At 41.5% G+C, this 25532-nt stretch overlaps 1 protein-coding gene across 1 annotated transcript in view; it reads left to right on the forward strand.

Moving 5' to 3' along the window:
* The window catches only part of pou6f2 (POU class 6 homeobox 2), a 63276-nt gene continuing 37744 nt past the window's right edge, over positions 1–25532 (forward strand). Inside the window, exons 1-3 of the mRNA XM_031850560.1 lie at positions 1–277; positions 13960–14054; positions 18763–18982. Coding sequence (XP_031706420.1) covers positions 106–277; positions 13960–14054; positions 18763–18982 — 487 coding nt within the window. The 5' untranslated portion in view covers positions 1–105. The remainder of the gene's footprint in view (positions 278–13959; positions 14055–18762; positions 18983–25532) is intronic.

Raw genomic sequence — 25532 nt, forward strand, 5'->3', positions numbered from 1 at the left:
CCGGTGAGGGTGAGACGCCGAAGCACATCTAACCAGGGGTGTTTTCTCTTTTTTTTTTCCTCCTCCCTGTTTCCCACCTGGGCTAGCAGCTCCCTCCAGGATCCGATGATTACAGGGCAGCTGAGCAAGCCGCTGCTCTCCCTGCGCAGCGACATGAGCGCGGCAGAACTCCGGGCGGACGACAAAGCGGCCACCCCAGACAGCGATCTGAACGACGAGCCCCTGCTCCTGCCCTCCGAGGCCACGGACAGAGAGGGCACTCCCAACAAGCTGTACGGTAAGTCGGCTCTCACGCCTCCCGTTTGTCCCTTCTCCTTCAAAGAGCTGCTGGCTGAAGTCTGCTTTAGGCAGCGGAGAGGTGAGAGCAGAGAGCTTCCAGTGCTGGGACAGGTGTCAACAGTGTCAGACAGCAAACTAAGTTTTGGTGCAATGTCCAAGTCCATGTTTGGCTCTTTTAAAGCTTGGACTTCCTGACGGGGAAATTGTATGTCATATGATTTTGGTGTGTTAAGATGTTTCATGTACCTTCAGATTTGTCTTGTGAGTTGAAAGTGTATTGACAGTACAACAGGCAGTCATACTGCAGAACTGTTTCTTCTGAAGATGCGGTACGTTTTAGTGGCCTTTAGTCTTAAATACTGGATACATTTGATGCTGTATTACTGTTGTATATTTCATGGCAGCATCTTTGCATGACTTTCCTTTATATAAAATCTATCCAAAAGTTTAATTTTATCTTTAAAAATATTTTAGCTGTCAGGATATTTTGATTCAACCCCACCTTCACAACTCTGGTGGTGTTCGGTCTCTTTTTACAAATATTATATTTGTTTCATTGTTACAATTAATTGCAACTTTTCAGACAATTACAACCTTGGTGTTGAGAGAAATTAAAACCTCTACTTTATGTCCGATATAATATTTATCATAAGCTCATCAGTTACAATATTACTGTTTCCAGATCATGCAGAGACTTCTCTTCTTACACTTATTTACTCTCAGTTTATTCAGTCATTTTTAGACTTTGCAAATGATCTTCAAAATGTCTCTATCAGCATGCCTCGTTATTGTTGCAGTTATCTCATTAATTGAGTGTGCACACTCTATTATGGTGGAGTCTGCGTCTGTGTGTGTTTTTCTATTATGAGGTGTTTCAATTATGTGGACTAATTTACGAGGCCACATTATGAATCAATAAGCATAATGATATAAATTACAATTTAAGCTAATTTTCTAATTATTTGATGTAATGAGAAAGGTAATGTAACTCTTCATTAGAGAGATTATAAAGTCATTAGAATTATAAATGATTACAAACTGAATATTTGTAATTACATTGAACTGCAGATAATAACTGCAGATTTAACAGATTTGTCCTTATGGAGAGAGCTACAGAATCCAAAACTTATATATTTAATTTCAAGGAAATGGTATGCTCTCATCCCTAGTATGTGTGAAATGTTTCCATCGCCACTAAACAAATTAATTCCAAGACTGAAAGTTTTTATTTGCTTAATTTGAGTAAAACGCCTCTTTGAAGAGACCATTCTTAATATTCTGCAAATTAGAAGATTTCCTATGTGATTTGCTTAACATATCCTCGTCTTTTACCTTTTTTGTCACCCTATTTTTGTTATTATTATAGTATTTGTTGTGTTGATGCAAGGTAACAAAAATCCTTCTTTGATGGCTTAAGGTGCTGCTTTCTGTTTTGTATATTTGTACAGAAAGTCTCTTCTGCTTGTGATCGTCTGTTTGTCGGTTTTAGCATTTCTGAAAGTTAAACTGTGTTTATTTGTGTATGTGCACGTCTTAGTGGGTATGACGTTCTGATATATAATTGTTTTATTGCTGGTCATGAATGTATGCTGCAGTAAACGGTGCATAATTTCAGTTTAAAGATTTTAATGAGAGTTGTCGATAGAAATCCTGACGTCTGGGTGCCTGTGTGTCTGTTAGTGCGTGTTTCCTGGGAAGTAGCACAGAGTATATTATAGTGCCTATATACTGAGCTTGCCAAACATTTTTGAACAAGATGCAATAAGAATTTAGACAAGGGCTAGCCAAATGCGCTCAAACCTAGTCAGTTAGTGTTCAGCTGTTTTTTGAATCCTTTTTTTCAAGAATAACCTGAGGCGAAAGTCTTCTAAACAAGGACTGTGTACTGCAGGATTTGTCTCAGAAGTGTTGCAATTTGGTTTAATAAGCATCAAGTCTCTCCCTCTCTCTTTGTTTGTGATCAGTCTCTTTCTGACTCCTCTGCTCACTTGATACTTTCTGCCTCTCTTTTTCTCATCGTGTTAAATGCTTTACTATTCATTTGAAGTTAGTTTGGCTTTACATTACCAATCTGCCTCTGACAATGATAATTTACTCAGGAAAACATGCAAGTAACAAGTTGCTGCATTATATTTCCTGATCTATCAGATTAAGATTTTTCGTGTCTACTTTGTGCTTGGTGTTTGCTGATGTCTGATGGCTACTCGAAGCCTCTCCAGTGAGCATTTTTGGGGGATGGTTTGTCTCTGCCCGGTGGCGGAGCCCTGGGCTGTGCCAGCGGCAGGCTGGGTTTGGGAGCCACTGCCCACATGACGTGTCAGAGAGGAAGGCAGGGACGACGAGGAGACGTCGCACAGTAGTGTCGAGATAAGAGGGAAGAATAGGAGAGAGCATGTTTGTGTGTGGGGGGTTGAAGAAGAGACATTTCTCCATGAATTTCCTTAGATGCTACCAGAGAGAAGGTTTGGTGATAGTGATGGGTCACTTGCATATTATTATTTTTTAACTCTTGTTTAGAACTAGAATGGTAGTCTCCTTGTTTTGTTGGGTATTCAGTTGGAGTCTGAGTGAACATTTTGGAAACTTTAATGTTTAAACAGCAGTTGATGGATTATATAACCCGCCATAGCGTCGGGTCTATGAACCCTCTCTTAAAGCAATTGAGCGTAACACATGTGGCCATAAAGGTAGAAGCTTTATGGTAGAAGATTTGCCTTAATTCCAGACAAGCTGACATTTTGAAGATGCTCAATTTCCACACAATAAGAAGTAATGTATCTAAAGGTATTTTGACTCTTAGAGTAGCTAAAGCATGATAAACAACAACAAGCAAACATTTTAGACAATCATGAGGATTTCTAGCTCTGTTACACCAGTTGGATTTTACGTTGTAGGTATTTGAGCCACATTGTATTTGAAGTGAACTCTTGTGGTTATAAGGAGATTGTATTAAGTTGATATTATCAACATGTATGTGACAGATATGAAAACAATCCCTGAATAGAGCTTTGAAACTCAGCCTTAATAGTGACATTATTCAGTGGTTTTATTTATGTGGTTGTGAACTGTGCAGAAGCCACACTATTCAGATTCCTCCCTTTACTTTTTGCATTGTGGTAAAGAAGCGCGAATCATTTCTGGATTCTCCAGTTTCAGAGTAAAGAACTTTGTTCTGTTTTACGGCGGTTATTTTGCATATTCTCTCTGATATAGTGCTCCAATTTCACGAGTGACATTTTCACACTTACCAACACGCTTACCCCATGCACAGAATACCACCACACACTTAATGGTGTCAGGGTTATGCAAATCATCTTCACTAGAGTTCAAGTGTTACTGTAAATCTCAATCGTGTCGATAGAACAAAAATGATCTTAAATGCAGTGAAACTGAAAATATAAGTTTAGAATAGGTGTACAGCATGCACACACGAGCATACACAGTGTATGATTCATATTTGTGAGGATAGATAATCATCTGCTGAGGACAATATACAGCTAATCAGTTAAATACCCCCATTAAATATAAGATCAACAAGATTTTTGTTTCAGAAGGTGTGCTAAATATGGCACCGTATCTTACTTTCTGGCAGTTTACATAAATATACATATCATTATGTTGTTATTGAAGAGTTGTGAATCATCATTAAGCGCTGATATCGCTGCATGGCTACTCTGTTCTGCGATTACATGGGACATACACTGTATGTGTGTTTTCTAGAGAGCCAACCACAACTCTTCCTCTGTGCGGAACTGATGCTTGACTTCAGTTTTAGTCGTCTATGTATACGAGTTTGTGCTAGTATGAGAAGGAGAAGTCAGTTGGAGACAATGACAGTAGCGGTCATTTTTGTCGACAGTAAATTGTCCACCTTCTACACCCACCACATGCTTACTGCAGTGGTGAAAGGGTCGTTCTCCTAAAAGCTCGCCTGTGCAAATAGTCTTCCACTTCAGCTAACAGGGGCTACGAGGCACCACAAACATCCTGCCGCCTTGTATTTATTCCAAGTAGAAGTGGACATTAGGTGGGAAAGCTGTGGTTAGTAGGGCAAGCAATTCTTTTTTTCAAAGGACGGGATGGTGTTGGATGCGTACAGTTTCTGTCTTCTCTTCTCAAGCAAATCTCCCCCTTTCAGACATCAACAGACAAGATAATAAGACACTCAGAGCACAATTCCGTATTATATTCAGCAACCAAAGGCTCATCTCTTGTCAGTTTGCATTTACTCTCCCAAGGATGTGACGCTTCTATCATCATGCTGTCAAAGTGAGCCAGGCTGGAACGACAGGAGCACTCATTTCATACACTTACTGTCTACATGAAATGGTCTGCACTTATTCGGATTCTGCCAAAATGGTGGAACATTTTCACAAAGGTCACCTAGAGACCCCCCTCCCCAAAAGAGCAGAATGAATCTTTCATTGATTCCTGGTATTGGAGGTCATTCAGAACAAAAAGTCCACGCCGAATGCCCCATCTGCTGCTGGCTTCTATACATGTCCAGGTTTGTCAGGCTTCACTTACAATCTGATTGTATGCTGGATTAGTGAAATTAATGTTATCCGGACACGCAGGACTTTATTTTGGAGAGAATTTAGAGTTGCGTCATTAGAAAAGTAGCAGTACTTCTATAGAGCTGTAGTCAACCAAAGAAAATCCTGGTTGACTACGACCTATGTGGTCGATTGGGGAAAACAATCTGCATGTTATTTCTAAATCAACTAAACTGGCCTAAATTAATTGTAAATAAACATTAAAATATTTAATTTTTTACCTAATAATTTTATAATTATATGATAACAACACTCAAAGCCGACTAGCGTCCACCTGCCCGTATCTATATGATTTTGCCTGTAGTTAAGTTATTGATTAGATGAAACATTTTGACATTTTCTGATATGTTCACACTCAAAGCCAATCAGGAAGTGATGCCCAGGTATGAGTTTTATAAAGCAAGTTAATCTGCACGGCCCAACCTGCAAAAACACTCATTAATCAACTACCCGAACCCGACCCGCCCACTTGGTTGAACAAGAGCAAACCTACCAACAGACCAACAACCTTCTTCTCCTTAAATGTAACTTTGAACTATTTTTACAAGGCAATGTTTCATCCCCCTTTGTTTTACTCAGATTTTGATACCAGTATCCTGCTTTAAATCTAGAATTTGGTTTATAAGTTACCAAATTCAGGTTCTCACATTGGTTTCTTTCTTTTAGTGTGGTGTTGATGAACACTATTGTCTACACATAAGAAAAGATGAAGCTACTTAGCTGGAAACAATTCAAACTAATAGAAGACCGTGGTGAGATAGTTTTAATTTGTCTGGATGACACAAGAAAAGTTTTGAATGTTACGACAAATATTTTTCTTTCTCTTTGTTAATGAAACAATAAGTAGGATTTGAACTTTGTCATTTAAAAAAAAACACAAATCCTACTTATTCTGCCTTAAAGTTCCAAATTTTACATTTGCAAAAGTCACAACTTGACTTGATCTGCAAAACAATAAAATCCACTAATTTTGTATATTAATATACTTAGTGCATACTTCATAATATTATTATGTAGTTAAGATATGAGGCTGTCTTTTGTGCAAAATTCTCTTTTGCCTTTGTGTGAATACGTGTGTATGAATTTGCAAAGAGACACACACACACACACACTGCTGGAGGCACGAGTTGTTATTATTTTTGTGTAATCAGCTTAGTGAGCAGGATGCATGGTGGGATAGGCTGCTTGCTGATGCAAAGAGCCCCGTAATGTTGTGTGGTGAGGTTAAGTAATAAAGTGGTGCAAACCCAGTGCTGAATGGGCCACGCTGAGTAAATAAGAGTGGATAAAGGAGGCCGAGGGAGAACACGTCTCTCCCCGGGAGGTGGATCTCATTATGGGGATTTCATCTGTCTGCGCAAACTTGAAAACAAGCGTAATGCTTGCCTATAAAGCAGGTGTAATACATTCGCTAATATGCCCGCAGTGCTCGTGGCTACAGCAGCACAATCACTGCGTGGCTCAGAGGACAGGCAGGATGAGCACAAGGAGGACTTCTTGTTTTCGATGCAAACAGAAGTAAAGGTCACCAGGTTTCACGGCTGCTTGGTTATGCAGAAATGACTTTGAGCAAAATAAAGAATTTCAAAATAACTGACTATATAATTCTCCCTGTTGTTTGTTGCCTTGACTCGAAAGTATTCTAAACAGAAGCACATCACAAGTTTTGTAGGTGGATAGCTGTGGAGAAAATAAATTGAATTTCAATATGTATTTATTTTAGTTATACACTCTCTTTTAAGTTGGGAAAATCATTTTCCAAAAAAACGTATATGTTGTGTACTATGCGCTCCATAACCAATACAAGCCTTTCATGTAGAGCTAACAAAGAGGCATCACATCTCCTGGCATGGACACGGTTGGTGTTGTTGAGATGTAATTGAAGCTGCAAGGGTCACATTTTTGGAATAGAAATTACAGTCTTGTCTTTGACTTGTGTGGCGTGAACCAGAGATGCATCCCATAGCCCTTGTGTCCTTCACAAGCCTTTATTATTTATAACGCTCGCTCTTTGAGCAATGACCAGTACTAATGCATAACCTTCTGTCCTTCTGGCTGATTCGCTTCCTTTGAAACCAAAGATTGAGGCAGGAGAAGGGTGTGTGCGGGCGGAGGGGGGGGGGGAGTGCTAGTATAGGGCAGTGGAGATCCAGGCTATCGAGAAGTTATTATGTTTTTTCCCTTTATATCTGAGGATGTGGAATAACACTGTGATGATTCTTTTCTCCAGAATAGAGTTATGGGCTTCAAAGCAATACTATTTCCAGACTTCCCTCCTTCCACTATTTGTCTGCTCCACCAGAATAATGTGCTGGCTGGGGTGGGATGTGATGGGATGGGCTGGGTGTCTTTTAGCTGCGTAATTATTTGCTTGTTTCCACCTTAAACCACTCAGCTCTGTAAATATCACTGCAACAGGGGAATACAGTAACAACTAACGCAGGTCTTTCTTTCTCCAGATAAACTATTTTCTAGATAAACTCTGTTCAGCTCAGGTTCAGTGGAGGTAAGATAAAGTCTCGTGCAGCTTGTATCACCTGATGTCATCCTATAGTGATTGAGCCTGTGCTGCAGCGTCGGTGTGATCCATTGTTATAATACCTCTATGACAGAAGGAACGGGTGAGGAGGGGGGAGGAGAGGAGGCTTTGAGGGGCAAGGGGTAGAAAGTGGGACATAGGCAGCATTAGTGCCGGATAGCCTGTGGGGCCCAGGCTGATGTGGCAGGCATGACATGTGGGTGTCTAGCCCCCCACACACCCACACACACACACACGCACACACTTCGCCCTGGACTGCCCTCACACCCCATTACTTCTAAATGTCCTGCAGCTGACCGGATGCAACATAGGATGGACACAAATCCCCCAAAAGATGCTGTTTTTAAAGTGATTACAGTTTGAAGATACTTGTTTAAGGTTCAACCACAACTAATGATTATTTTTATTAATGATTAATCTGTTAATTATATTTTCCATTATATTTTCATTCTACTAACTGTTGGAAAATAGTAAAAAAAAAGAAAACATTCCAGAGGCCAATGTGATAATCCAACAGTACAAAACTAAAATATTTTAGATTTGTAATGATGTAAAACAGACAAAAAAAAATCAAATCATCATATTTGAGAAGCTGGAACCAGTGAATGTTTGACATTCTGGCTCGATAAATACCTGCAAATTATTATTTGAATGGAAAAATTGTTCTTGATTAATGCCATGTTGATTGACCAAGCGATTCACAGCACTTGTCATAAAAATACAGAAATTCATTTTTACTATGGAGCTTTGTTCAATTAGATTTTATTCTTTTTTTTTTTAAATTGAATTTATAAGTAGGGCTGCAACTATAGATTATTTCATTATTGTTAAATCTGATGATTATTTTCTCAACCTATCAATTATAAGAGTTGTCTATAAAACCATAGCAGCAAATGTACATGACTATTTCAAAACCCCGAAGTGATGTCTTCAAACCCAAATATATTTACTTTAAGTGTTATAATACAGGGTTTGTTTGCCTGACAATTAACTTCATCGGTTATTGAAATTTACACTTTTTTCGTTGATCAACAAACTAATCGATAATCGTTCAAACTGGAAGCCTTGGGTTTCTATTCAGACAAAGTATGAACAAAGGAGTGAGAAGAAAGCCTCTCTTCAGCACGGGTTGCAGGCTGCCGGCAGCAGAATCCTATTTACAGCAAATATCATTTAAGTAATTTGGGAGGAGGAGCAATAGGCATCTCCTAAAAGGCTTACTGCTCTCTAAAGCTAGTCTTCATCTCAGCGTCCCACCTTCGCTGATGGCTATAAAAGGATGAGGAATAATTTGGATTGTTATTTGCCTCTTTCAACCCTGAGCTAATCAGGTTGACATTGCTTTGGGAATGAGGAGGACGCTCCGTAACAGATGTGCTCATGTGCAAAGTGTCCCAAGTCCCCTGTGAAGACGCAACACAAAAGCCCTCTTCTCTCCTCCCCTCCCCTTCCTCTTCCCTTCTCCATCCTCCCCTCTCTCCATCACACCATCTCTCCTTCTTGACCTTTTGAAATGGGCAGTGCCTCTTCTCACCAATTTACCTCCCTCTGGTCCCTCTCATGCTTGTGCTGCTTCCATCTCCACTCCAGCATCAAGGGAGAGACAGGTAAGAGCTGGAGCAGAGCACTCTCATGTCAAAGAGCCTTTCGGTAAAGACCTGTGGCCACGAGTGAGAGCATAAGTGTTGGAGTCCTCACTGCTTTAAAGCATCGTTTGCATGCAGATTCATCCACAAACTGAAGTGTACTATATTCTTTGGTTTACAATCAAAACCTCCAGCCAGTGGAGACATCTATTACACCGTCGCATCCATTTCCTCTCTGCTTCCTCTGTCCTCTGAGTCTTCCCTCCGCTGCTTGTGGCTCAGAAAAAGTCACAGAACTGCTGAGGTGTAAAATTCTTTCTGTTCGGCACACTCCACGGCACCACCTCTGATGTAATTCCTTAACTCCATAATTCCACTTTGTGCCAGAATAATGAATGAGATAGATTTTTTTTCCTCCCGTGTGAGATCTCCGCCCTTGCGCGACGAGGAATCTTGCTTTAATGTTAGAGGCCCAGAAACGGTGGCGTGGCCTCTTCTCCCTCTTGCCCTTCGCTGAGCTCTTAATTAAGGAAATGACAGCTCTTCTAGCAGCAGCAGTAGCCATAATGTAGCTAATAGTGTTACAGGCAGCCACTCACAAGTCCGTCTCTGGTGATTTTCTATCCCCAGAAACACTATTGACCTGTCCTCTGCAGCTTCTCCACCCCAGCCTCTAAACAGAGTATTACTTCCCTGCCGGTCCGGAGGGAGCCATCTGACTAAGAGCACCTGGAGTTATTGGCAGCAGATTATGCCCTGTGTTATTGTTGAGGGCTTTGGTGGGAGTAATGAAACACTGAGCTAAATCACTGATGATTTTTGGCCCTCTTGCATTCTACAAGGAGTTAAGTAAATCACTATGAAACCGACACTGCATGTTGTAGGCTGCTCTCCTCCACACGGCACCGTGCCTTGTGTGTAACAATGCTTTCTGGACTTTATTCCAGGCTGCTTTAGATAGAAAAGTGGAAGTGAAATGAGCTGTCGCTCTACATTTCATTCTCTCTCGACTGCCTTTGCAATGCAACATCAACTTTCAAAGTGGTATTAGCAAAATCAATGGTCAAGCAATCTCGGACAATTGGTTGCGTATTGACGGAATTAACGCTCGTGTATGATGTGGCTTGTTTATCTCGGCCCATCCGTTACGCTTCAACCGCTCACAAACGCTCTGAATCAACAGCACACATGACAAAAATCATCGTGGTGTTTTGCATATTTGTGTGCTATAATAATTATCTCTACTTCAATAATTCAATGTATTATAACAATTACTAATGTAATCCTCTTATAATCTTCGGTCTTTTTGAATGTGTTCACATGTGAAATTATTTTCTATGGATTAGATTTCAGTGGCACAAATGATTGACACCATCTTAATAGCAAACAAATGCACTCAGCCAGACATTTTCAAAAGGACCATTATAAAAATGGGGGTTGGCTGTTCATTGTGAATAGCCTGAATCGTTACCAGGCCTCTCTTGTACATTTGACAACTTACATAATGCATTTCCACTAAAATAGCTTAAGTGTTAAAGCTTCTTTTATGGGCAAGAATTGATTCATGAATGCTTTGAGGCGAAAGCTAACACGAACACAAAGCTTTCAATAACACCCATTTTATTCAGACTGTCAATGTATGAAGCGGTTGCATTAGACGAGGTGGCATGCTGATTGCTTTATGAAATCCAGGCTAATTGTTTTGTGGTGTAGTCCTTGGGGCACCCTGCATTAAGACAGGTTGAACCGAGTCAAATAAATATGTCTCTTTGCCCCCCCCCCCCCACGGCCCGACACACACACACACACACACACACACACACACACACACACACACACACACAGAGAGAGAGACCTTCTGCCTTGTGTGGCTTTGAAAGTCGCTCTCCAGTGGCCACTTTAGTGATCAATGAAAGAGAATTTATTTCGCGGTGGATATTGGCAATATTTCCATGACATAAGCCGCATCAAATTGCACTCTGTGCCCTGTAATAAATATAATTATTTCACTTACATACAAAAGCATTTTCAATGAAAATATCCTCACGTCGCTGTCGGCACGAGTTTGGAATTGTTAAGACTTGATTCATGTAATTTAATTACTTCTCTTTCTTTCAGTCAAGGCCGGGAAAAACTTGAATACCTGTAAATTTAAGAGTTTTGATTTAAGGGTACTTTTACTGTAACGGTAGTGACGCTGCTCAGGAAGATCAAGCATGAATGTCCTAGATAAATGTAAAGCTATGTGGATTGTGCATCGCCTGGTCTTTCCTCCGTTTGGCCTCTTCTTTCATCTCTCCTCACATCAATACATCCATTCATTTCATTTTACGCATTGTGTAACCTGCGTATCACGCCATCAAAGGACTTTCTTCTTAGTAAAGGTTTGATCGAGATATTGTCCCCCCCCCCCCCCCCCGTATATAGTATTAATCTCAATCTGGAAATCCATTTAAGAATCATTCACATTGGATAAGCAGATTTTTTATTTTTTTTTAAAGAAAAGCAAAACATGTACAAAGATTCTAGCAATAAAGAAGAATTGAAGACCGACTCCCTGGGCCTTTCTCCTGTCAGCTATTTAATTTAGTTAAAGAAATTACACAAATCCTTTGGGGGAAAGATGTGCATGTGTATTTATTTATTTATTATCGATTTTTCCCCCCTGCGATAAACGTGTTAAAGTTACAGATATTTGCAAGGGGATGAAGCTTTCTAAGTTATTGTGAAATGAAGGCATCAAAGAATCGTTATTCAGTAAGTCCCCCACACTGCTTATCAGATAGAATACATTATTCACAACCAATATCTTAACTACAGTCATGAGCCGTACTGTCTGGAGCCTGTCGATGATCTTATAAAGTCTCATTCCTTCATTATAGCTGAATATCTTCATTTAGCAAATTGGCTTTGTTATGATGCTAAATAGAAAATTCCCCGGCACACAAGAACAGTGTGTCAGCAGCATTTGGAGAATTGTCTTTGAGGTGGTGCGAAAGTTGAGAGGCATCACTTTAATTTAAACAACCAAAGTGGGAATTAACTGCTTGGAGACAATACCGCTAATGGAATCCAGTCAAAAAATAATATGGCCTCATAATATTCACCCTCCAAAATAAATGTGAAATTATACAGCGGTTTATGATGACATTGTGCTCTATCTGTCACTTTATATTGACTCTAATACGGCCACAAAGTCTCTCCTGTTTGCTCAGATTGATCTTAATTCCAGATACCGAGTGCACAGGGTGGGGCTGCACACAACGTGATCCATAATGGGTGAAATAATTGGTGAAAAGAGACTGGCTTGTCAAAATATGCAGTGCGTTGCGAGGTTGATAAGCGAGAGGATGTGGACCTCCATCGAGGAGCAGGGCCAGCCAGCCAGAGGTAGGAACCAGCTCATAAAGCAGCCCCCCCCGCCCCCCGCCCCCCCTTGGGCTTTCACATCAGCCATCAAGCGCTGGAGGTTTGTTCGGTCATGCCACTCACCAATTATTTGGATTTTATGTAAAGATGAAATGATTTTATTTGGCGGCGGGGAGTTAAAAATGTAATGCATAAATAAACATGACAGGCAATGAGATCGTTCTGGCAACGCTATCCAATAGTCTGCTCGGTATGAAGCTTTTAGAGAAGGACTACAAACCCCTGCATGCACTCTGTGCTTCACAAGAAACAAAACTATTCATCCTGTTTTCAGCAGACAAAAAAGGTGTGCCTTTAAATTCAAAACTCGATCCGAGCAGAAAGGCTAAGGAAGAAGTCAGAGTACTGGACAACCACAAAGGACAAATAATTAATAAAGATATGCCCAAAGAAACTGCTCTATCATTTGGATAATTGCTTGAAGGACAGCCGTGTTCACCCAGGTTAAGGCTAATAAAATATAGCAGCTGGCATCAATAGAAGGCCTGAAGTGGCACACCTGAATCAGTGGGAAGAGGTTATCCACTTTATTGACAGCCTGTCGGTAAAGGAACAGGAGTCCTTGTTTATAATAGCACATAGTTTCATTGCATCACCTTCACCAACTTATTACAAAAGACATTCATCCGCTGAACATCTTTCAGAAAGTCCTCCTGAATGTTTCTGTTGTTTCTTTGTTTATACCGGTGTTCAATGGTTGTCAAGGTTCATAAGACATAAGGTTCAGGTTTTCAGCACATTCTAGCTTTAGAAAGATCTAAACACTCTTTACATTAGGTTCTCCTTTTAAACGAATACTCACAGAAAATTAAATAAAGTCATTTTTTTGTATTTCTCTTCTGGACAGTCAGTTTGCTGAAATACATCTAAGAGACATTTAATTTTTCTGACAGTTCTTTCTGCAACATTGACTCGTCTTTGCACTCAGCGAGCCTCTGTGTCAACAGTGAGGCCTCGTCGGGGTCAAAGGGTGAGGGTCGAAGCAGCCTCTGACCTTCTACAGCGATCCACACTCTGTGCACCGCTGAGAGATTCTGTGCGATAGCGATTGCTACGATATCCAATCGGTGGTGTCCTTTGTTTTCCCTGCAGCCATCAGCAAGCTTATTATCATGTCCCTGTCTGCTCCACTCCACTCTGCCCTCGTAGCAAACAGGTCTAATTGTGTCTCGTAGCTGCAGGCCCAGAGCGGAGGGTGGGGAGAGTGGGTTTAGATGAGTGATACTCGCTGATGTAAATGGCTGAATAATATGGCCCCGGCATTTGTGGTGGAGCTCTATCTCTCAGCGGTAATCCAGGCCATCGGGGACCCGCCAGTATGCATCATCCCCCATCAATGAGCCTCTCCGCTGGTTGGTAATTTATTCAGCGCTACAGCGGTTATTGATAAAGCACTTAAACACAAATTCCCCTCCTTTCCCAACTGCCCTCCTCTGCGCCGCACGACAACGTGTTGTAATATCACAACGAGGTCCGTGTTGTGTGTTTATCTACTTATATTGCCCATGTTGATCTAAGCTGGATTCTCTTTTTTTCTTTCTACATGGATCTCTGCCTGTTGCTCTCCCAGGAGCTCGTGACGGTTCGGTCCAGTCTGACACCAGCAGCAGTCCTGAGCAGAGTCACCTGGGCCAGTCCCACCTAGGGTTCCCCATGGGTCCACAGGTGAGCGACAATCTCTGCAACAAACCGAACCCAAACTTAAGATGCTCTGTTTAATCAATGGTAATGTGAAAACTTTGAGTAAGCTAACATTTTGATTCAAGGTGTTTTATTGTCCTCCCGGTTATACAGGAAGAATCGTTTGAAATGCTTTTGCTGGGACGCTTAATAATAGGAACAAGTGAATACTAAATATAAGAACCAATACAAATATCCAAGAGGAAACATAATGAGGCTGCTCATCAGGTTTCAACCACCTGCTTGAGGCATTTAAGAAGTTTGCAAAAAGTATTATGACACCTGTACTCAACTATAAGAGTTGAGTTAGCCTCCTTTCATCAAGCTTACAGAAATCTGCAGAAATGTAATTCAATAAAACTGACATAATAAGATATTAGACAAACGGTTTGTGCTCTTGAACCCAGTCTTGTCAGCAGCAGTGTCTTGTGTGATCCCCTAAATATCTATTGTGATTGTCTGTTTAAGGTCCCTGAAAACTTTGATTCAAATCTTTCAAGTTCTTCATATTGTATTTTTATTGTTTTTGAATATTTAGATCGCCCACTGTGACTCCACCTTTATTCTAACTGACTTCTAAACTCCTAAATATACTGCAACAAATGTAGCTGACTAAAGCAGAGAGCTGACAGCCTCATCAGGTTTCAAGTCCAGAAGAAAGGACACATGTGACACCAGACATAAAGGTACAAAACGTATAATTCCAGTGAGAATTGGACAAACTGATGGGCTTTGAGTTTCTTCGAGTTTCTTCTTTGAGTTTCTTCTTTTTGATGATGAGCGCTCCGACATTGTCCCCGGTCCTCCTCGTTGGGCTCCTTCCTAGTTTATTTCTCTGCCTCCATGCATGAATGACTCAAAGATGCCAAACTTCATTATATTAAGAGCAACTCAAAGAATTGACGACTAACTCGGCTCTGTTAATTGAGTTATATTTACTCACAGCTATAATGAGAATAAGATTAAGGCGTTTGTCAGTTGCAGTAATCAACTTTATATTCTGTCTGGTGAGTGAAACAAAAAAATAAACACTCACTGAATGCTAAACGGTGAATCATTTTCAGCTACGATGTGAAAGGTATTTTGTCATCACACATCAAATGTAATTGACTCGTGGCACTAATGAGCTGACGATACAGGCCTTGTCAAAACAAGCAGGGAGGCACAGAGCGCGAGCCTGCAGCCCCGTTAATAGCTCAATCTGGCTTTGTCCTATCTGATTGGATTTATTGGCCTGGTGGCTCTGCGATGTTTAATGAACATCTATCTCATTAGTGTTGCTCAATGTCACCGCTCAACACACAAGCGTCCAGTTCCCTCCACCCTCTTTAATAAGGCCATTCTCCCTGCTCTCAGTGTTACTCAATGCCAGTCAGTCCTCATCAGGAGAAACAAAAGAGGAAACATGAGAGAAGGAGAGTGGTTTCGTTGGGCAGGTTTGTAGGGTGAGAAATCCCCAGTGAAAGAGTCAATCTGCTGCAAGTGGGAATGAAGAATGAGCTTAATTAAAAGCAGTTTTTTTGATTACAGACACCCTCGCTGGACCAAGCCACTGTCTTTGTAATAGATAAGAAATAAACACAAAAGGATCTCAAAAGGCACAAAAGGCATCTCGAGCAGGAAGCAGTTACAGCCTGAGCCTCAGCAGGCGGCTCTCAACCGTCACCATCTAATATATTAATGCTGTCAGTACAGTCTCTGTGAAGCTAACACTTTTCAGAAACAAAGGCGCTCCGCATGCCATACACAATTCTCTTGTTCCAGGATCAATATGTTTTGATAGATTCTCGCTCCAGAGCCGGATATTGTTCGAACAACCATTATCCGATGGTAGTTTACCCAACATGAATCCACCTTCCTTCTGTTTCCCACTCGCAGTTAGGATGACAAAAGTCTGCTATCTGGGTGATTATGGGCAATTTCTCAGTGCCAGAGCTGCCAAGCAGATAGAAAGGCCTATTCTCCCCTGATGGGCAGAGAGGCTGGGTACCACATCCAGTCCTGAGTGGGGCTGCTTCCCCATCCAGAGCCCAACACACACCCAGTGTGTGCGTCCGTGTGGCCCCTAGGAGACCACTTCTCGACACTCAGCCGTCAGCCTGACAAGCACTGTACAACAGCACCTATGGAGAGGAAGAGTGAGAGTATCGGGCGAAAAGCCAGACGGTGAACTGCTGTTGGTAATCTAGATGAGAGGTGCTGGGGATTCTCGTAGTAATATATACAGTGTTCTCACCTCAAATGAAGATCATAATCAGTCTTAAAGTGGCACAACATAAACACTAAGAGCTTTTCCATGCTTTAAAAATATTCTCCAAAGTTGCTGTCTCTCTGCAGCGGCCTGTTTCTCCAAAGCTGCCTGTAATGATAAATAAGTCAGGGCTACATCTGATAATTGCAGAATTGTCTTTTAATGTTATTCTCTTCTATGTGAGGCTGTCTTTGCTGTCAAGCCTGGCAGTCTCATTTTGTTTGACTCAGAGATGAATGTTCAAAGACTGCCTTTGATTATATGTTGCTTCGATTCAAGATTAAATTTAGTCTAAAACGAAAGATTAAACATATGTCACTTGCAGCTAACAAACGGGTAGCCTTTGTTATCGTCCTTTGAGGATTCTTTGGGATTATTAATTCATTTTTTAAAGTTAATGGCAAATGTCATTTTGAATGCTCTCAGAAGCGTCAGATATTGTCATTTGTTATGTGCTGGTGTTGGATATCAAAGCAAATGTAGAGAAAGAGGAATCCTATATGGTGTGTATGATTACTCCTGCCAGCAACAATCACCTCTCTACGCTTTGTGTTGTTCTTTGAACAGCTTAGAAACACAAACAGCTATTCATTTGTCTCTCAGTGCAGATATTTCGCCCTGAGATCTCTGTGCGTTCTGGCTTTAAACCCACACGACCTCGTACCTCTAAAAAAACGTGATTGCATGTATGTCGGAGTGGGTGCAGGCGTTCCGCACCATGCAGGGTTATCACAGTGACACGCCTGTCACCTAGGAGCACCAGATTTGGGAGTACGGTGGGGTCTTCGCACCAGTCAGCCCGCTCTGCCTCCCGTGCATGCTGCAGACACGCCATGCAAAACAGAAGCAGATAGCTGACAATTGGAGTTAAAGGCTTGAGAACTTAAGTCACAGTGGAGGAGTCAACACAGTGCAGCCAGGCTCACCTAGCAACGTCTAAAAGGCTGCTTTACTGTGGACACAATGCAAGCTGACAGTGTATTATTTTATTCCAAACAATTCAATTCAACGCTTAAACAGTAATTTTGTTGGATTTTGCCGCATCCTCAGCATCTCCTGTCTCGTACCTCCAATGTAAATTCAGTTTGACATGCTCAAAGGCTGACATGATATGAAAAAAGGTTTTATCAGAATGAACACAATTTACGATGTCATTCCCTGTGTATTCATGGAGATTTCCGCCTCGGTACAAACATTACCACTTCTGGCTCAAAGCTCTCGATGAAAAATGTGTTGGTGTATTACCAAACCGACTTCCTCTGGAAAATACATTTGAAGAGATCTTCTACTGTGCAAAATATCTCGGAGCGATACTTCTGATAACATATCTTTTCCTCCATGGGTACGACTGCACCGAATCCTAATGTGAATGAATGGATACATGAAGACCTGAGAGTGATGTGTTGTATCCCTCATCAAAAGGGTAAAGCACTGCTATGTTTTTTTAGAAAAATGCACCGTGTATTTCAGGCACATTTCTGTGGTACCAGGGATTTGTTCAATGGGAGGAAACATAAATCACTCTGCATCTCTGTGAAAGACAAATTCTCAGCTCTTTCACAAAGATTGGATTTCATCTGTGCCTGTACCAACGGCAGTGTGTTTTGACTGTCAGTCTGTGACACAGCAAAGCACAGAAATCATCGGCAAAACAACCGCATTCATCAAAACACATTGATTAGTGACACAGTCACTTTGGTGGCATCTGCTTTTCTGCGTTACTTGACTCAATTATGCATCCCAGAATATAAAATAGTGTGTGTATATATATATATATATATATATATATATATATATATATATATCAATCAAATGTGATGCCCTCACTCCCTGTTTTTCTACTGTAAAACAATTATTCTGCAGCTCTCATAAGTAATGCTGGCAGATAATTCATTGTTATCATTTATCAGCTACAGAGGAATTTTATCATGTTTGTTCTACAAAATGGTAAATTAAGGATTTTTAGCAAAAATCAGCTATGGACGTTTTCTACACATATGAAGAGTTTGGTTTCATAATCAGTGGAACACTGATTATTTTATGTCGTTATTCATGTATTTGTCATTTTGGGATATATGACGGTATTGGAAAATATCGTCCAGCGTTTGGTTTGGTAATAAGATATTTTACATTAATGGTATTAATTGTACAATCTAAATAAAAAAAGATTTGACTAAAATCCAATGCATTCTCTAACATCAGATGTTTAGTCAAATCAACACTTTTTATTTACATTTAAAGTCACCGTGAAAAGGAGGTTAGAGCGTCTTTAGCTTTTGTGATGGGACGTATTTCCATGTGTCCCATTTAGCTACGAGATGGATTTAAATCAAACTCCTTAATATAATAGTGAAAGTGATTGGATAGCTATAATGGCCGTCCTTTACTCTGTGATTATATATTGTTATATAATGCATGTGTTGTTGTGTGTGTCTGCTGTAGTCCCTCCTGGTGGCCCAGCAGCTGGCCAACGCAGTGGGCGGCGTGATGTCCGGGGCGGCGCCAGGCATGAACCAGCCCATCCTCATCCCCTTCAACGCAGGCGGACACCTGGGCGGCCAGCAGGGCCTCGTTCTCTCCCTGCCTACCGCCAACCTCCAGAGCCTGGTGGCTGCTGCTGCTGCAGGGGGCATCATGACGCTCCCTCTCCAGAACCTGCAAGGTAAGAAAGAGGGCAGTGTCGACAAGCAGCGACTCGTTCTTATGACAAAAACAGGGTCAACGTGACATCCCCGGAAGAAAGTGGAAAGTATGATTAGTAATAAATACAACAAGTAATGATCCCACAGCAGCTTGCTATACATCCACTGTATGACATAGACACGTTTTTTGTTTTTTCTTCAATAAAAATGTTTTACAAAGCTCTTCACCAGGTAAGAATCCTTCAGGGGTTTGTATCCCAAAAAGCCGCTATCCTCAACTTTCCCGAAGGAACAACCGTATTAATTACAGGTCAACGTTTTGCAGTGCAGCGCAAAAGCACTTTATGCCTCTTTCCTGTACATAAGAGTGCACTGTACTTCACTTTCTTATCTTTTTTTCCACCTCAACTGTCCATCCACATGGCTGTACTTATCCTTGCCTTTTAAACTTTAATGCCCAAGTGTTCTCTTTTGATCATAGTTGTAAATGGTTTTCATTTTAATGTTTAAAACATTGTCTCTTTTATACCATTAGATTGAGGGATGGATGGGGAAACCATCAGTCATAAATCTTGGATGAGAGAGCTGCACTAATGTAAAAAGATGCCAGGCTACATGTAAAGCAGTGTGTTTTTGGGACGGAGATTACAATAATGCCAGTGCAGCACAAAGTGCAGGGAAAGCTCCCCTCATGTGGGGAAATGGATGGACAGATGCCCTGAGTGAGGAAATGTGGAGGTAGAAGCCTAATGGACACAAACATGCATAAATAACAGCAGCCATCGCTATGGGCAGAGCTTTTAATAAACCCGCATCTATCCAGCGAGCCCTCCAATGTATCCATCAGTAGTGGACGATAATGGGCCCAGCAGGCCCGTCTGACTCACACTTCAACAGATCTTCCTCCCGGTGCACGAGGAACAACCCAGAGGCTTCAGTGATCTGATGAACTGATCGACAAACACATTGTCAGGGTGTCAGAACGCCAAAAACAAACACCTCTCAGTCATCCTTATTGTCCACTGACAAACAAACCAACAGACAGCCCGGGAATCCAATGTCCTGATAAAATTCCCCATCCATGAGCGATAGCAAAAGCAAAAAAAAAAAAAAACTGTTGAGAAATGCCTCTGTGGCAGATCTTTTTTTAAGCGTGTGGACTGACAGACTGCCTGTTCGCACGTCCTCTTATCTAAAGGGTATGCATTGAAGGGACCTCCATGGAGAGAAAGTGACACAAGTCACGAGTGAAGCTAAATGTCTTGACTGTGTCCGAGCCCCTCTGGCCACGCGACGCTCCTCCACTCTGCCCTGTCTGAGCTCATCACAGCTCCGCTGAATGAGGCCTGCTGGCACAGCACCTCTGTCAGACAACTGCAACTCTGGCCTCTGCCCCCGCATCCCCCCCTCACTTCCCCTCCCCCGCCCCTCCAGGGTCTCCAGGCCTGATTAATCACACACATAATACAGCGGCACACTGTCGCCAGGGAGCAGTCGGGCTCATTTCACGACCTCAGGAGCAAGTGTGCTTTACAGCGCTCACGCTGTTAGCTAATTAGCGTCAGATCAGACACAAGACAACTGTGAGGCACAATAATGAGACTCCAGGAGGAGCCCAGCCAATGGCTGTATTTAAATGTAATGAGGCAGCTAATGACCAACTAATAAGGCTGTTTGTCTGGGGCAATGGGCGGCTGAGGGTGGAGGAATTGAATTCTTTACATGAGAGCCGGCATGCTTGTATAGTCATAGTCTTTATGAGAATGTAATGTTTAATAAGTTATATTAGAATATTTCTAGTCAGTCCAGTTTGTTCATTTTGTACATTTTCATATTCTGTTTCAATGAAAAGATCAAATCAGATGAACTAACAACAGCATCTTTGATCACACGTTTGATCGCACTAATCAAAGCTCTGTAAGCATCGTGTTGACAAGAGGGGACCGGCTGCACCGCTGTGAGCTTTAGGAGGGCAGCTCCCTCCGACTGTGATGAATAACTATCACTGTAATGGGGTTGTGCTATAAATTTGGAGCAGTTGCTTAAATAAAACTGAGCAGCGTCTTGTGGCAGACTCAGTAAACACAGGCACCAGTGTAACTGGTTATTTGTCAGAATGATTTATGCCTGCAAACATGCAGTAAAAACAAATTCCCAATGAAACTAAACAAGGGAGAAAGTTATCTTTTGTGACAGAGTGCACACAATTCTCGCTGACTTCACAGAGGGAAAAAACTAGGTTGGGTCATGCTAGAGGTCTGTAAATGTGACGGCTCATATGAATAAAAAAACATACGTGATTTTCACAATTTCAAACATAAGTATGTACGACTGATGCAGACAGAACACGTACAGATCGTTTGATATGGTGCTAACTTTCTGATGCATTTTTAATAGGCTTTTATTTCACATGATTTTATAACAAGCGAAACATGATTACCACACTTGTAAAACTAGTTGTATCAAAGCACTGTACCGTGTAATGCCCAATGGGAAGAAGCAGAACAAAGTCTCATCTGTCTACTCTTCTTCTCTAAGACTCACTCAAAGGTAATGCAAGAAGCTAGTTTACTGGCGCTCTTTCATATTAATAAGCATATCCCATCTTATTTGCTGTGAGCAGAAAGCCAGGCAGCGCACCACATCAGAGAGCTGAGCTCTAATGGTGAGGTGAGAGCATTGTTCCTCTGTACTCGTCCGCAGGAAACACAAAACAGCACTCAGGCTTCCTGATAAAGGTCGGCATCCCACTCACCTGCAGTAATGAGACCCGGTGTCAGTGCCAATCAAAGGCTTGTCTGCCGTTCTGATGAAAATGTTCAGCGGTGTCGTTCGCAGGTTGTGAGTGTTGGTGCGATACAAATTAGGGAAATCACTCTGCTCATTACACCACCAAAGGGTGGGCTCCTCGGGGGGGGGGGGGGGACAAAGGTTTCCACACTAGTAAGGCATGTCAGACTGCATCTCTTCTGCCTCAGCTGGCTGCTGCTCCTTTAGGAGGTTAGATCACCGGGCCGGGCCACTGACTTAACCTCTGTCTGCTGTGGCTATGCCTCTGTGTCCCTTTACCCATTACATTATGGATAGGATTTCAAACATCCTTTTTTGGTGTTTCTTACAGCCACACTAGTTGCTCGTTGTGAGCGTTTTTTTTCTTTTTCTCATGTGTGAATTTGTCGAATCATTTTGGGATGACAAAATAAATAAGCCATTGTTTGTGTGCACGTTCAGCCAACAGAGGAGTGCATTAAGAGGACTCAGAGCAAGCGTTCTACATTTCCTCACATCAACACCGGCCATTTTAACACAATAGAGGCCAAACCCATCCCTCCTCCCTTATCGCTGTTTAATTTGAGGTGTTCTCCGGCAGTATGTATTCCACGTCGTCCTTTAATGATTTAACTTTGCTGTGGTTGTAAGATGACTCACAGGGGATAGAGCTGCATTAAATAAATAACAGTGATAAAATGTAGACCTCATACATTTCAAAGCTAATGCAACTAGCGGTGCAATAGGAGCAGCTGCACACAGTCCTGGAGCGGTAATTTGATTGATTTGTTGTGACAGCAGCCAAATAATTGAGAGTGAGAGGTGCTGCTGGAGATGAAGCGCAGACAGAGGCAGGTTCGCCAGGCAGTCCCAGCAGATATGGCACCCGGGTTCTCATCTCTGCCATTGATATCTGCCAGTGGTTTTATTGTTTGTCTTCAATAAGCAGCTTGGAAACGTGCGGGGTTACTGCTTTTGTGACAGTTTGGCAACGGAGAGAAGGGAAAAAAAAAATCACCAATCAAAATGTATAGCGCAGCGTTGAGAGGGTTAGAATCAAACACACAAATTTACACTCAGGCTGAAGCGCAGGTTTACTGTACCTGCGCGTATGAACACACAGACACTCCCACGGGACTCATGATTTATACTCTGATGTCTTTTTTTGAAGCTGAGATGTAAGTAAATTCCCCCCCCCGGGTGTTTCAGTTGTTGCTAATGATTTGTTCTGAATTCAATTTAGATATATTTCATAATTGCTAAAAAAAAAAAAAAACAGTACAAATGATGCACAGTGTATTTGAATATACAGCAATATTATTTTAATCCATGTATCCCGAGATATGTTTCTGTTTTCTGTCTGGAGAAACACAGTCGTGCTGTTTGTCTTAACCTTCTGGCTCTTGACTCGTGTTTTGTTTCTGTGGATGGTGGCAGTGTCACTCTGGCTCAGCCATGCCACAGGACAGCACACTGCCAGAGCCTGAAATAGAAAGAGAGAAAGAAAAAGGGGGGGAGGATGAGTCTTTATGGCGGTGTGGAGGAGGACAATAATATTGTTAATCAGATGTGGCTGTGTCTGCTCCTCCACAGCAAACCCTGACATCTGCCCTCACTGGTAAACACTGAGGGAGGCTTTTTGCAAACCTCCTGCCATAAACACACAGTCTACAAGACAGTCCCTCTACATTACACAGTGTGTCTGTCTGCACTGTGTTTACAGGGAGTCTACTGCATTTATTTAAATGGATTTTTTATTAGGAGAGAATAGGTTTTGATGACAAATTAGCTTCCAATTACATGAATAATTAGGAAGATGCATAATTATTCAATTTTAATCCAGCTGTTTTCTACTCCCTTAGCTCCTGTGCTTTAACAGGTAATTAAGTTTTTAAATGTGAAACATGCATACTGTTGTGTCCGTCTAAATTACCAGTGAAAAATATTACAAGTTGTGTGAGTATTTTTTAATATTATCTCAATTATCTGAACTTCTGCACACTGATTCCCTCAAAATATATTCAGCATGTACAATCAATGGTGTTCATCTTTTCATCATAATAATAATCAGCATTTTGTTCCTGGTGAGTAGACTAGTCGATCTCAAGACTGAGGTTTAAATAAATGAGGGCGTAGTGAATCTGAAAAAAAATTACAGCACATAATGTGTATTGTTTTCATGATATTTCAGCATTTCAGCTTCCAGTAAATGCCTTGACCACTTGACCCCGGGGTTGTTTTGTAGGAATTACATCTCACTTACATCTCATCAGACTGTTTCCGAAAGATTTGCTAAAGGTCTGCCATATTGCTGAGGCGCAATTCAGTGGCTTTCAGCAACAATCTGTAGTCAAGCATTTTAAATGAAAATTGATTTGTGATTTACATGGTCAGTGAGGGGAAAATGAACTTATGAAATGTTGTAAATGAAATATTAGACAAGGTGCAGTGGGAGAGAGCAGACAGAGATGGTAATCTTGTGGAACTGGAATTCCCGCCTGGCAGAACTGGGTGACATTTTACATTTATCTGTGTTCTGCATGAGTTGTAATGTTAATGGTAATTTTATGGGACTGAACCGGAATGAAAATGGTGTTATCACCGATTGCTTCAAATGTGGAATTGTGTAAAGTAGCACAGCTGCATCCTTTATTTCCCATTTGCCAGTAATGTGAGTTATTGCATGATCTGTTCTCTAAGGTTTTTATCGGTGTTTCTACTCAGAGCGGCTAAATCACACACCTCTGCCACAGGATGGAATACACACACTGCTGTATTAGTATAAATGCCACATTTACTTGTGAGTGTTTCTCACATTTTACAGTCGGCCTTTGCTTTTCTTAAAGCTTTCCTGTGAATTTGTGTACTTTGCGTTGAGGAATGTCCTGATATAAATAATTCACCTGACTAATGATTCATTGTGAAAACATGCTTAATGCTACTATATGTACAGCTTCATTTCGATATACTGTATCTGCGCTTTTAATACAACTATATATAACATTATAATTTAAAGTAGCATCTTATCAATATGGATCTATCATGGACTTAATAATACAAGCAAATCAATGTAGCATTACGCTCTAATCAATACTACTTAAACTCAGCCCAGATGTTCTAATTTTAATCGATACCTTGTGCAGTGAATGTTTCCTTTTTCCACTCCGGCCGTGCACAGCTTGTATGGATTTTCATCGAGCTCGCTCCTCCGTGTTTGAAAGAGAACAGAACCAAAGAAGTGAGAAGAACAAACAAAGCGGTCGGGCTGCAGCAGCAGAGGGGCTGTGGGAGTCTGGGAGCCGGCCAGGATCACACAGAGGTCATTTCTAAAACACGGCTCTCCGGTTCCCCGTCTGTGAAACCAAAGAGTCTGTGGTGACATTTGTCAGCAGATGGTATGGAACCAAACCCCTCACCAGCGGGGACGCCTTAGCCACTGCTAAAAGCTATCTGTGGTTACTAATTGCTGACCAGGGCCTAATTACCTTAATTAATGGCTGAGGTATCTGGGGGCCAGATTTGTGGGGCTTTTATCAGTATCAGTGCAGCTTAAAAGGTCCCGTAGGAGGCCTGAGGAGTGTGTTAAGTCCCGTGGGTGCTATTTCTGGACTAACTGCAGACACATCACAGATGGATCCTGTGGCAGCAGTACAGGACGGCATGTTTGGGGAGAGAGAGAGATATCTTTTACTCGGATCATAAGTAAAACTCACTATCTCCAGCTAGAGAGGAAAGGCATTTTCTTGCCTTTCTTTCAAAACATATTTTCTACATTTTTCCTCTCGTACACACGAGCCCGTT

The sequence above is a fragment of the Anarrhichthys ocellatus genome, unplaced genomic scaffold, assembly GCF_004355925.1.
Source record: "Anarrhichthys ocellatus isolate YVR2014 unplaced genomic scaffold, GSC_Weel_1.0 scaffold10, whole genome shotgun sequence".
Taxonomy (NCBI): Eukaryota; Metazoa; Chordata; class Actinopteri; order Perciformes; family Anarhichadidae; genus Anarrhichthys; species Anarrhichthys ocellatus.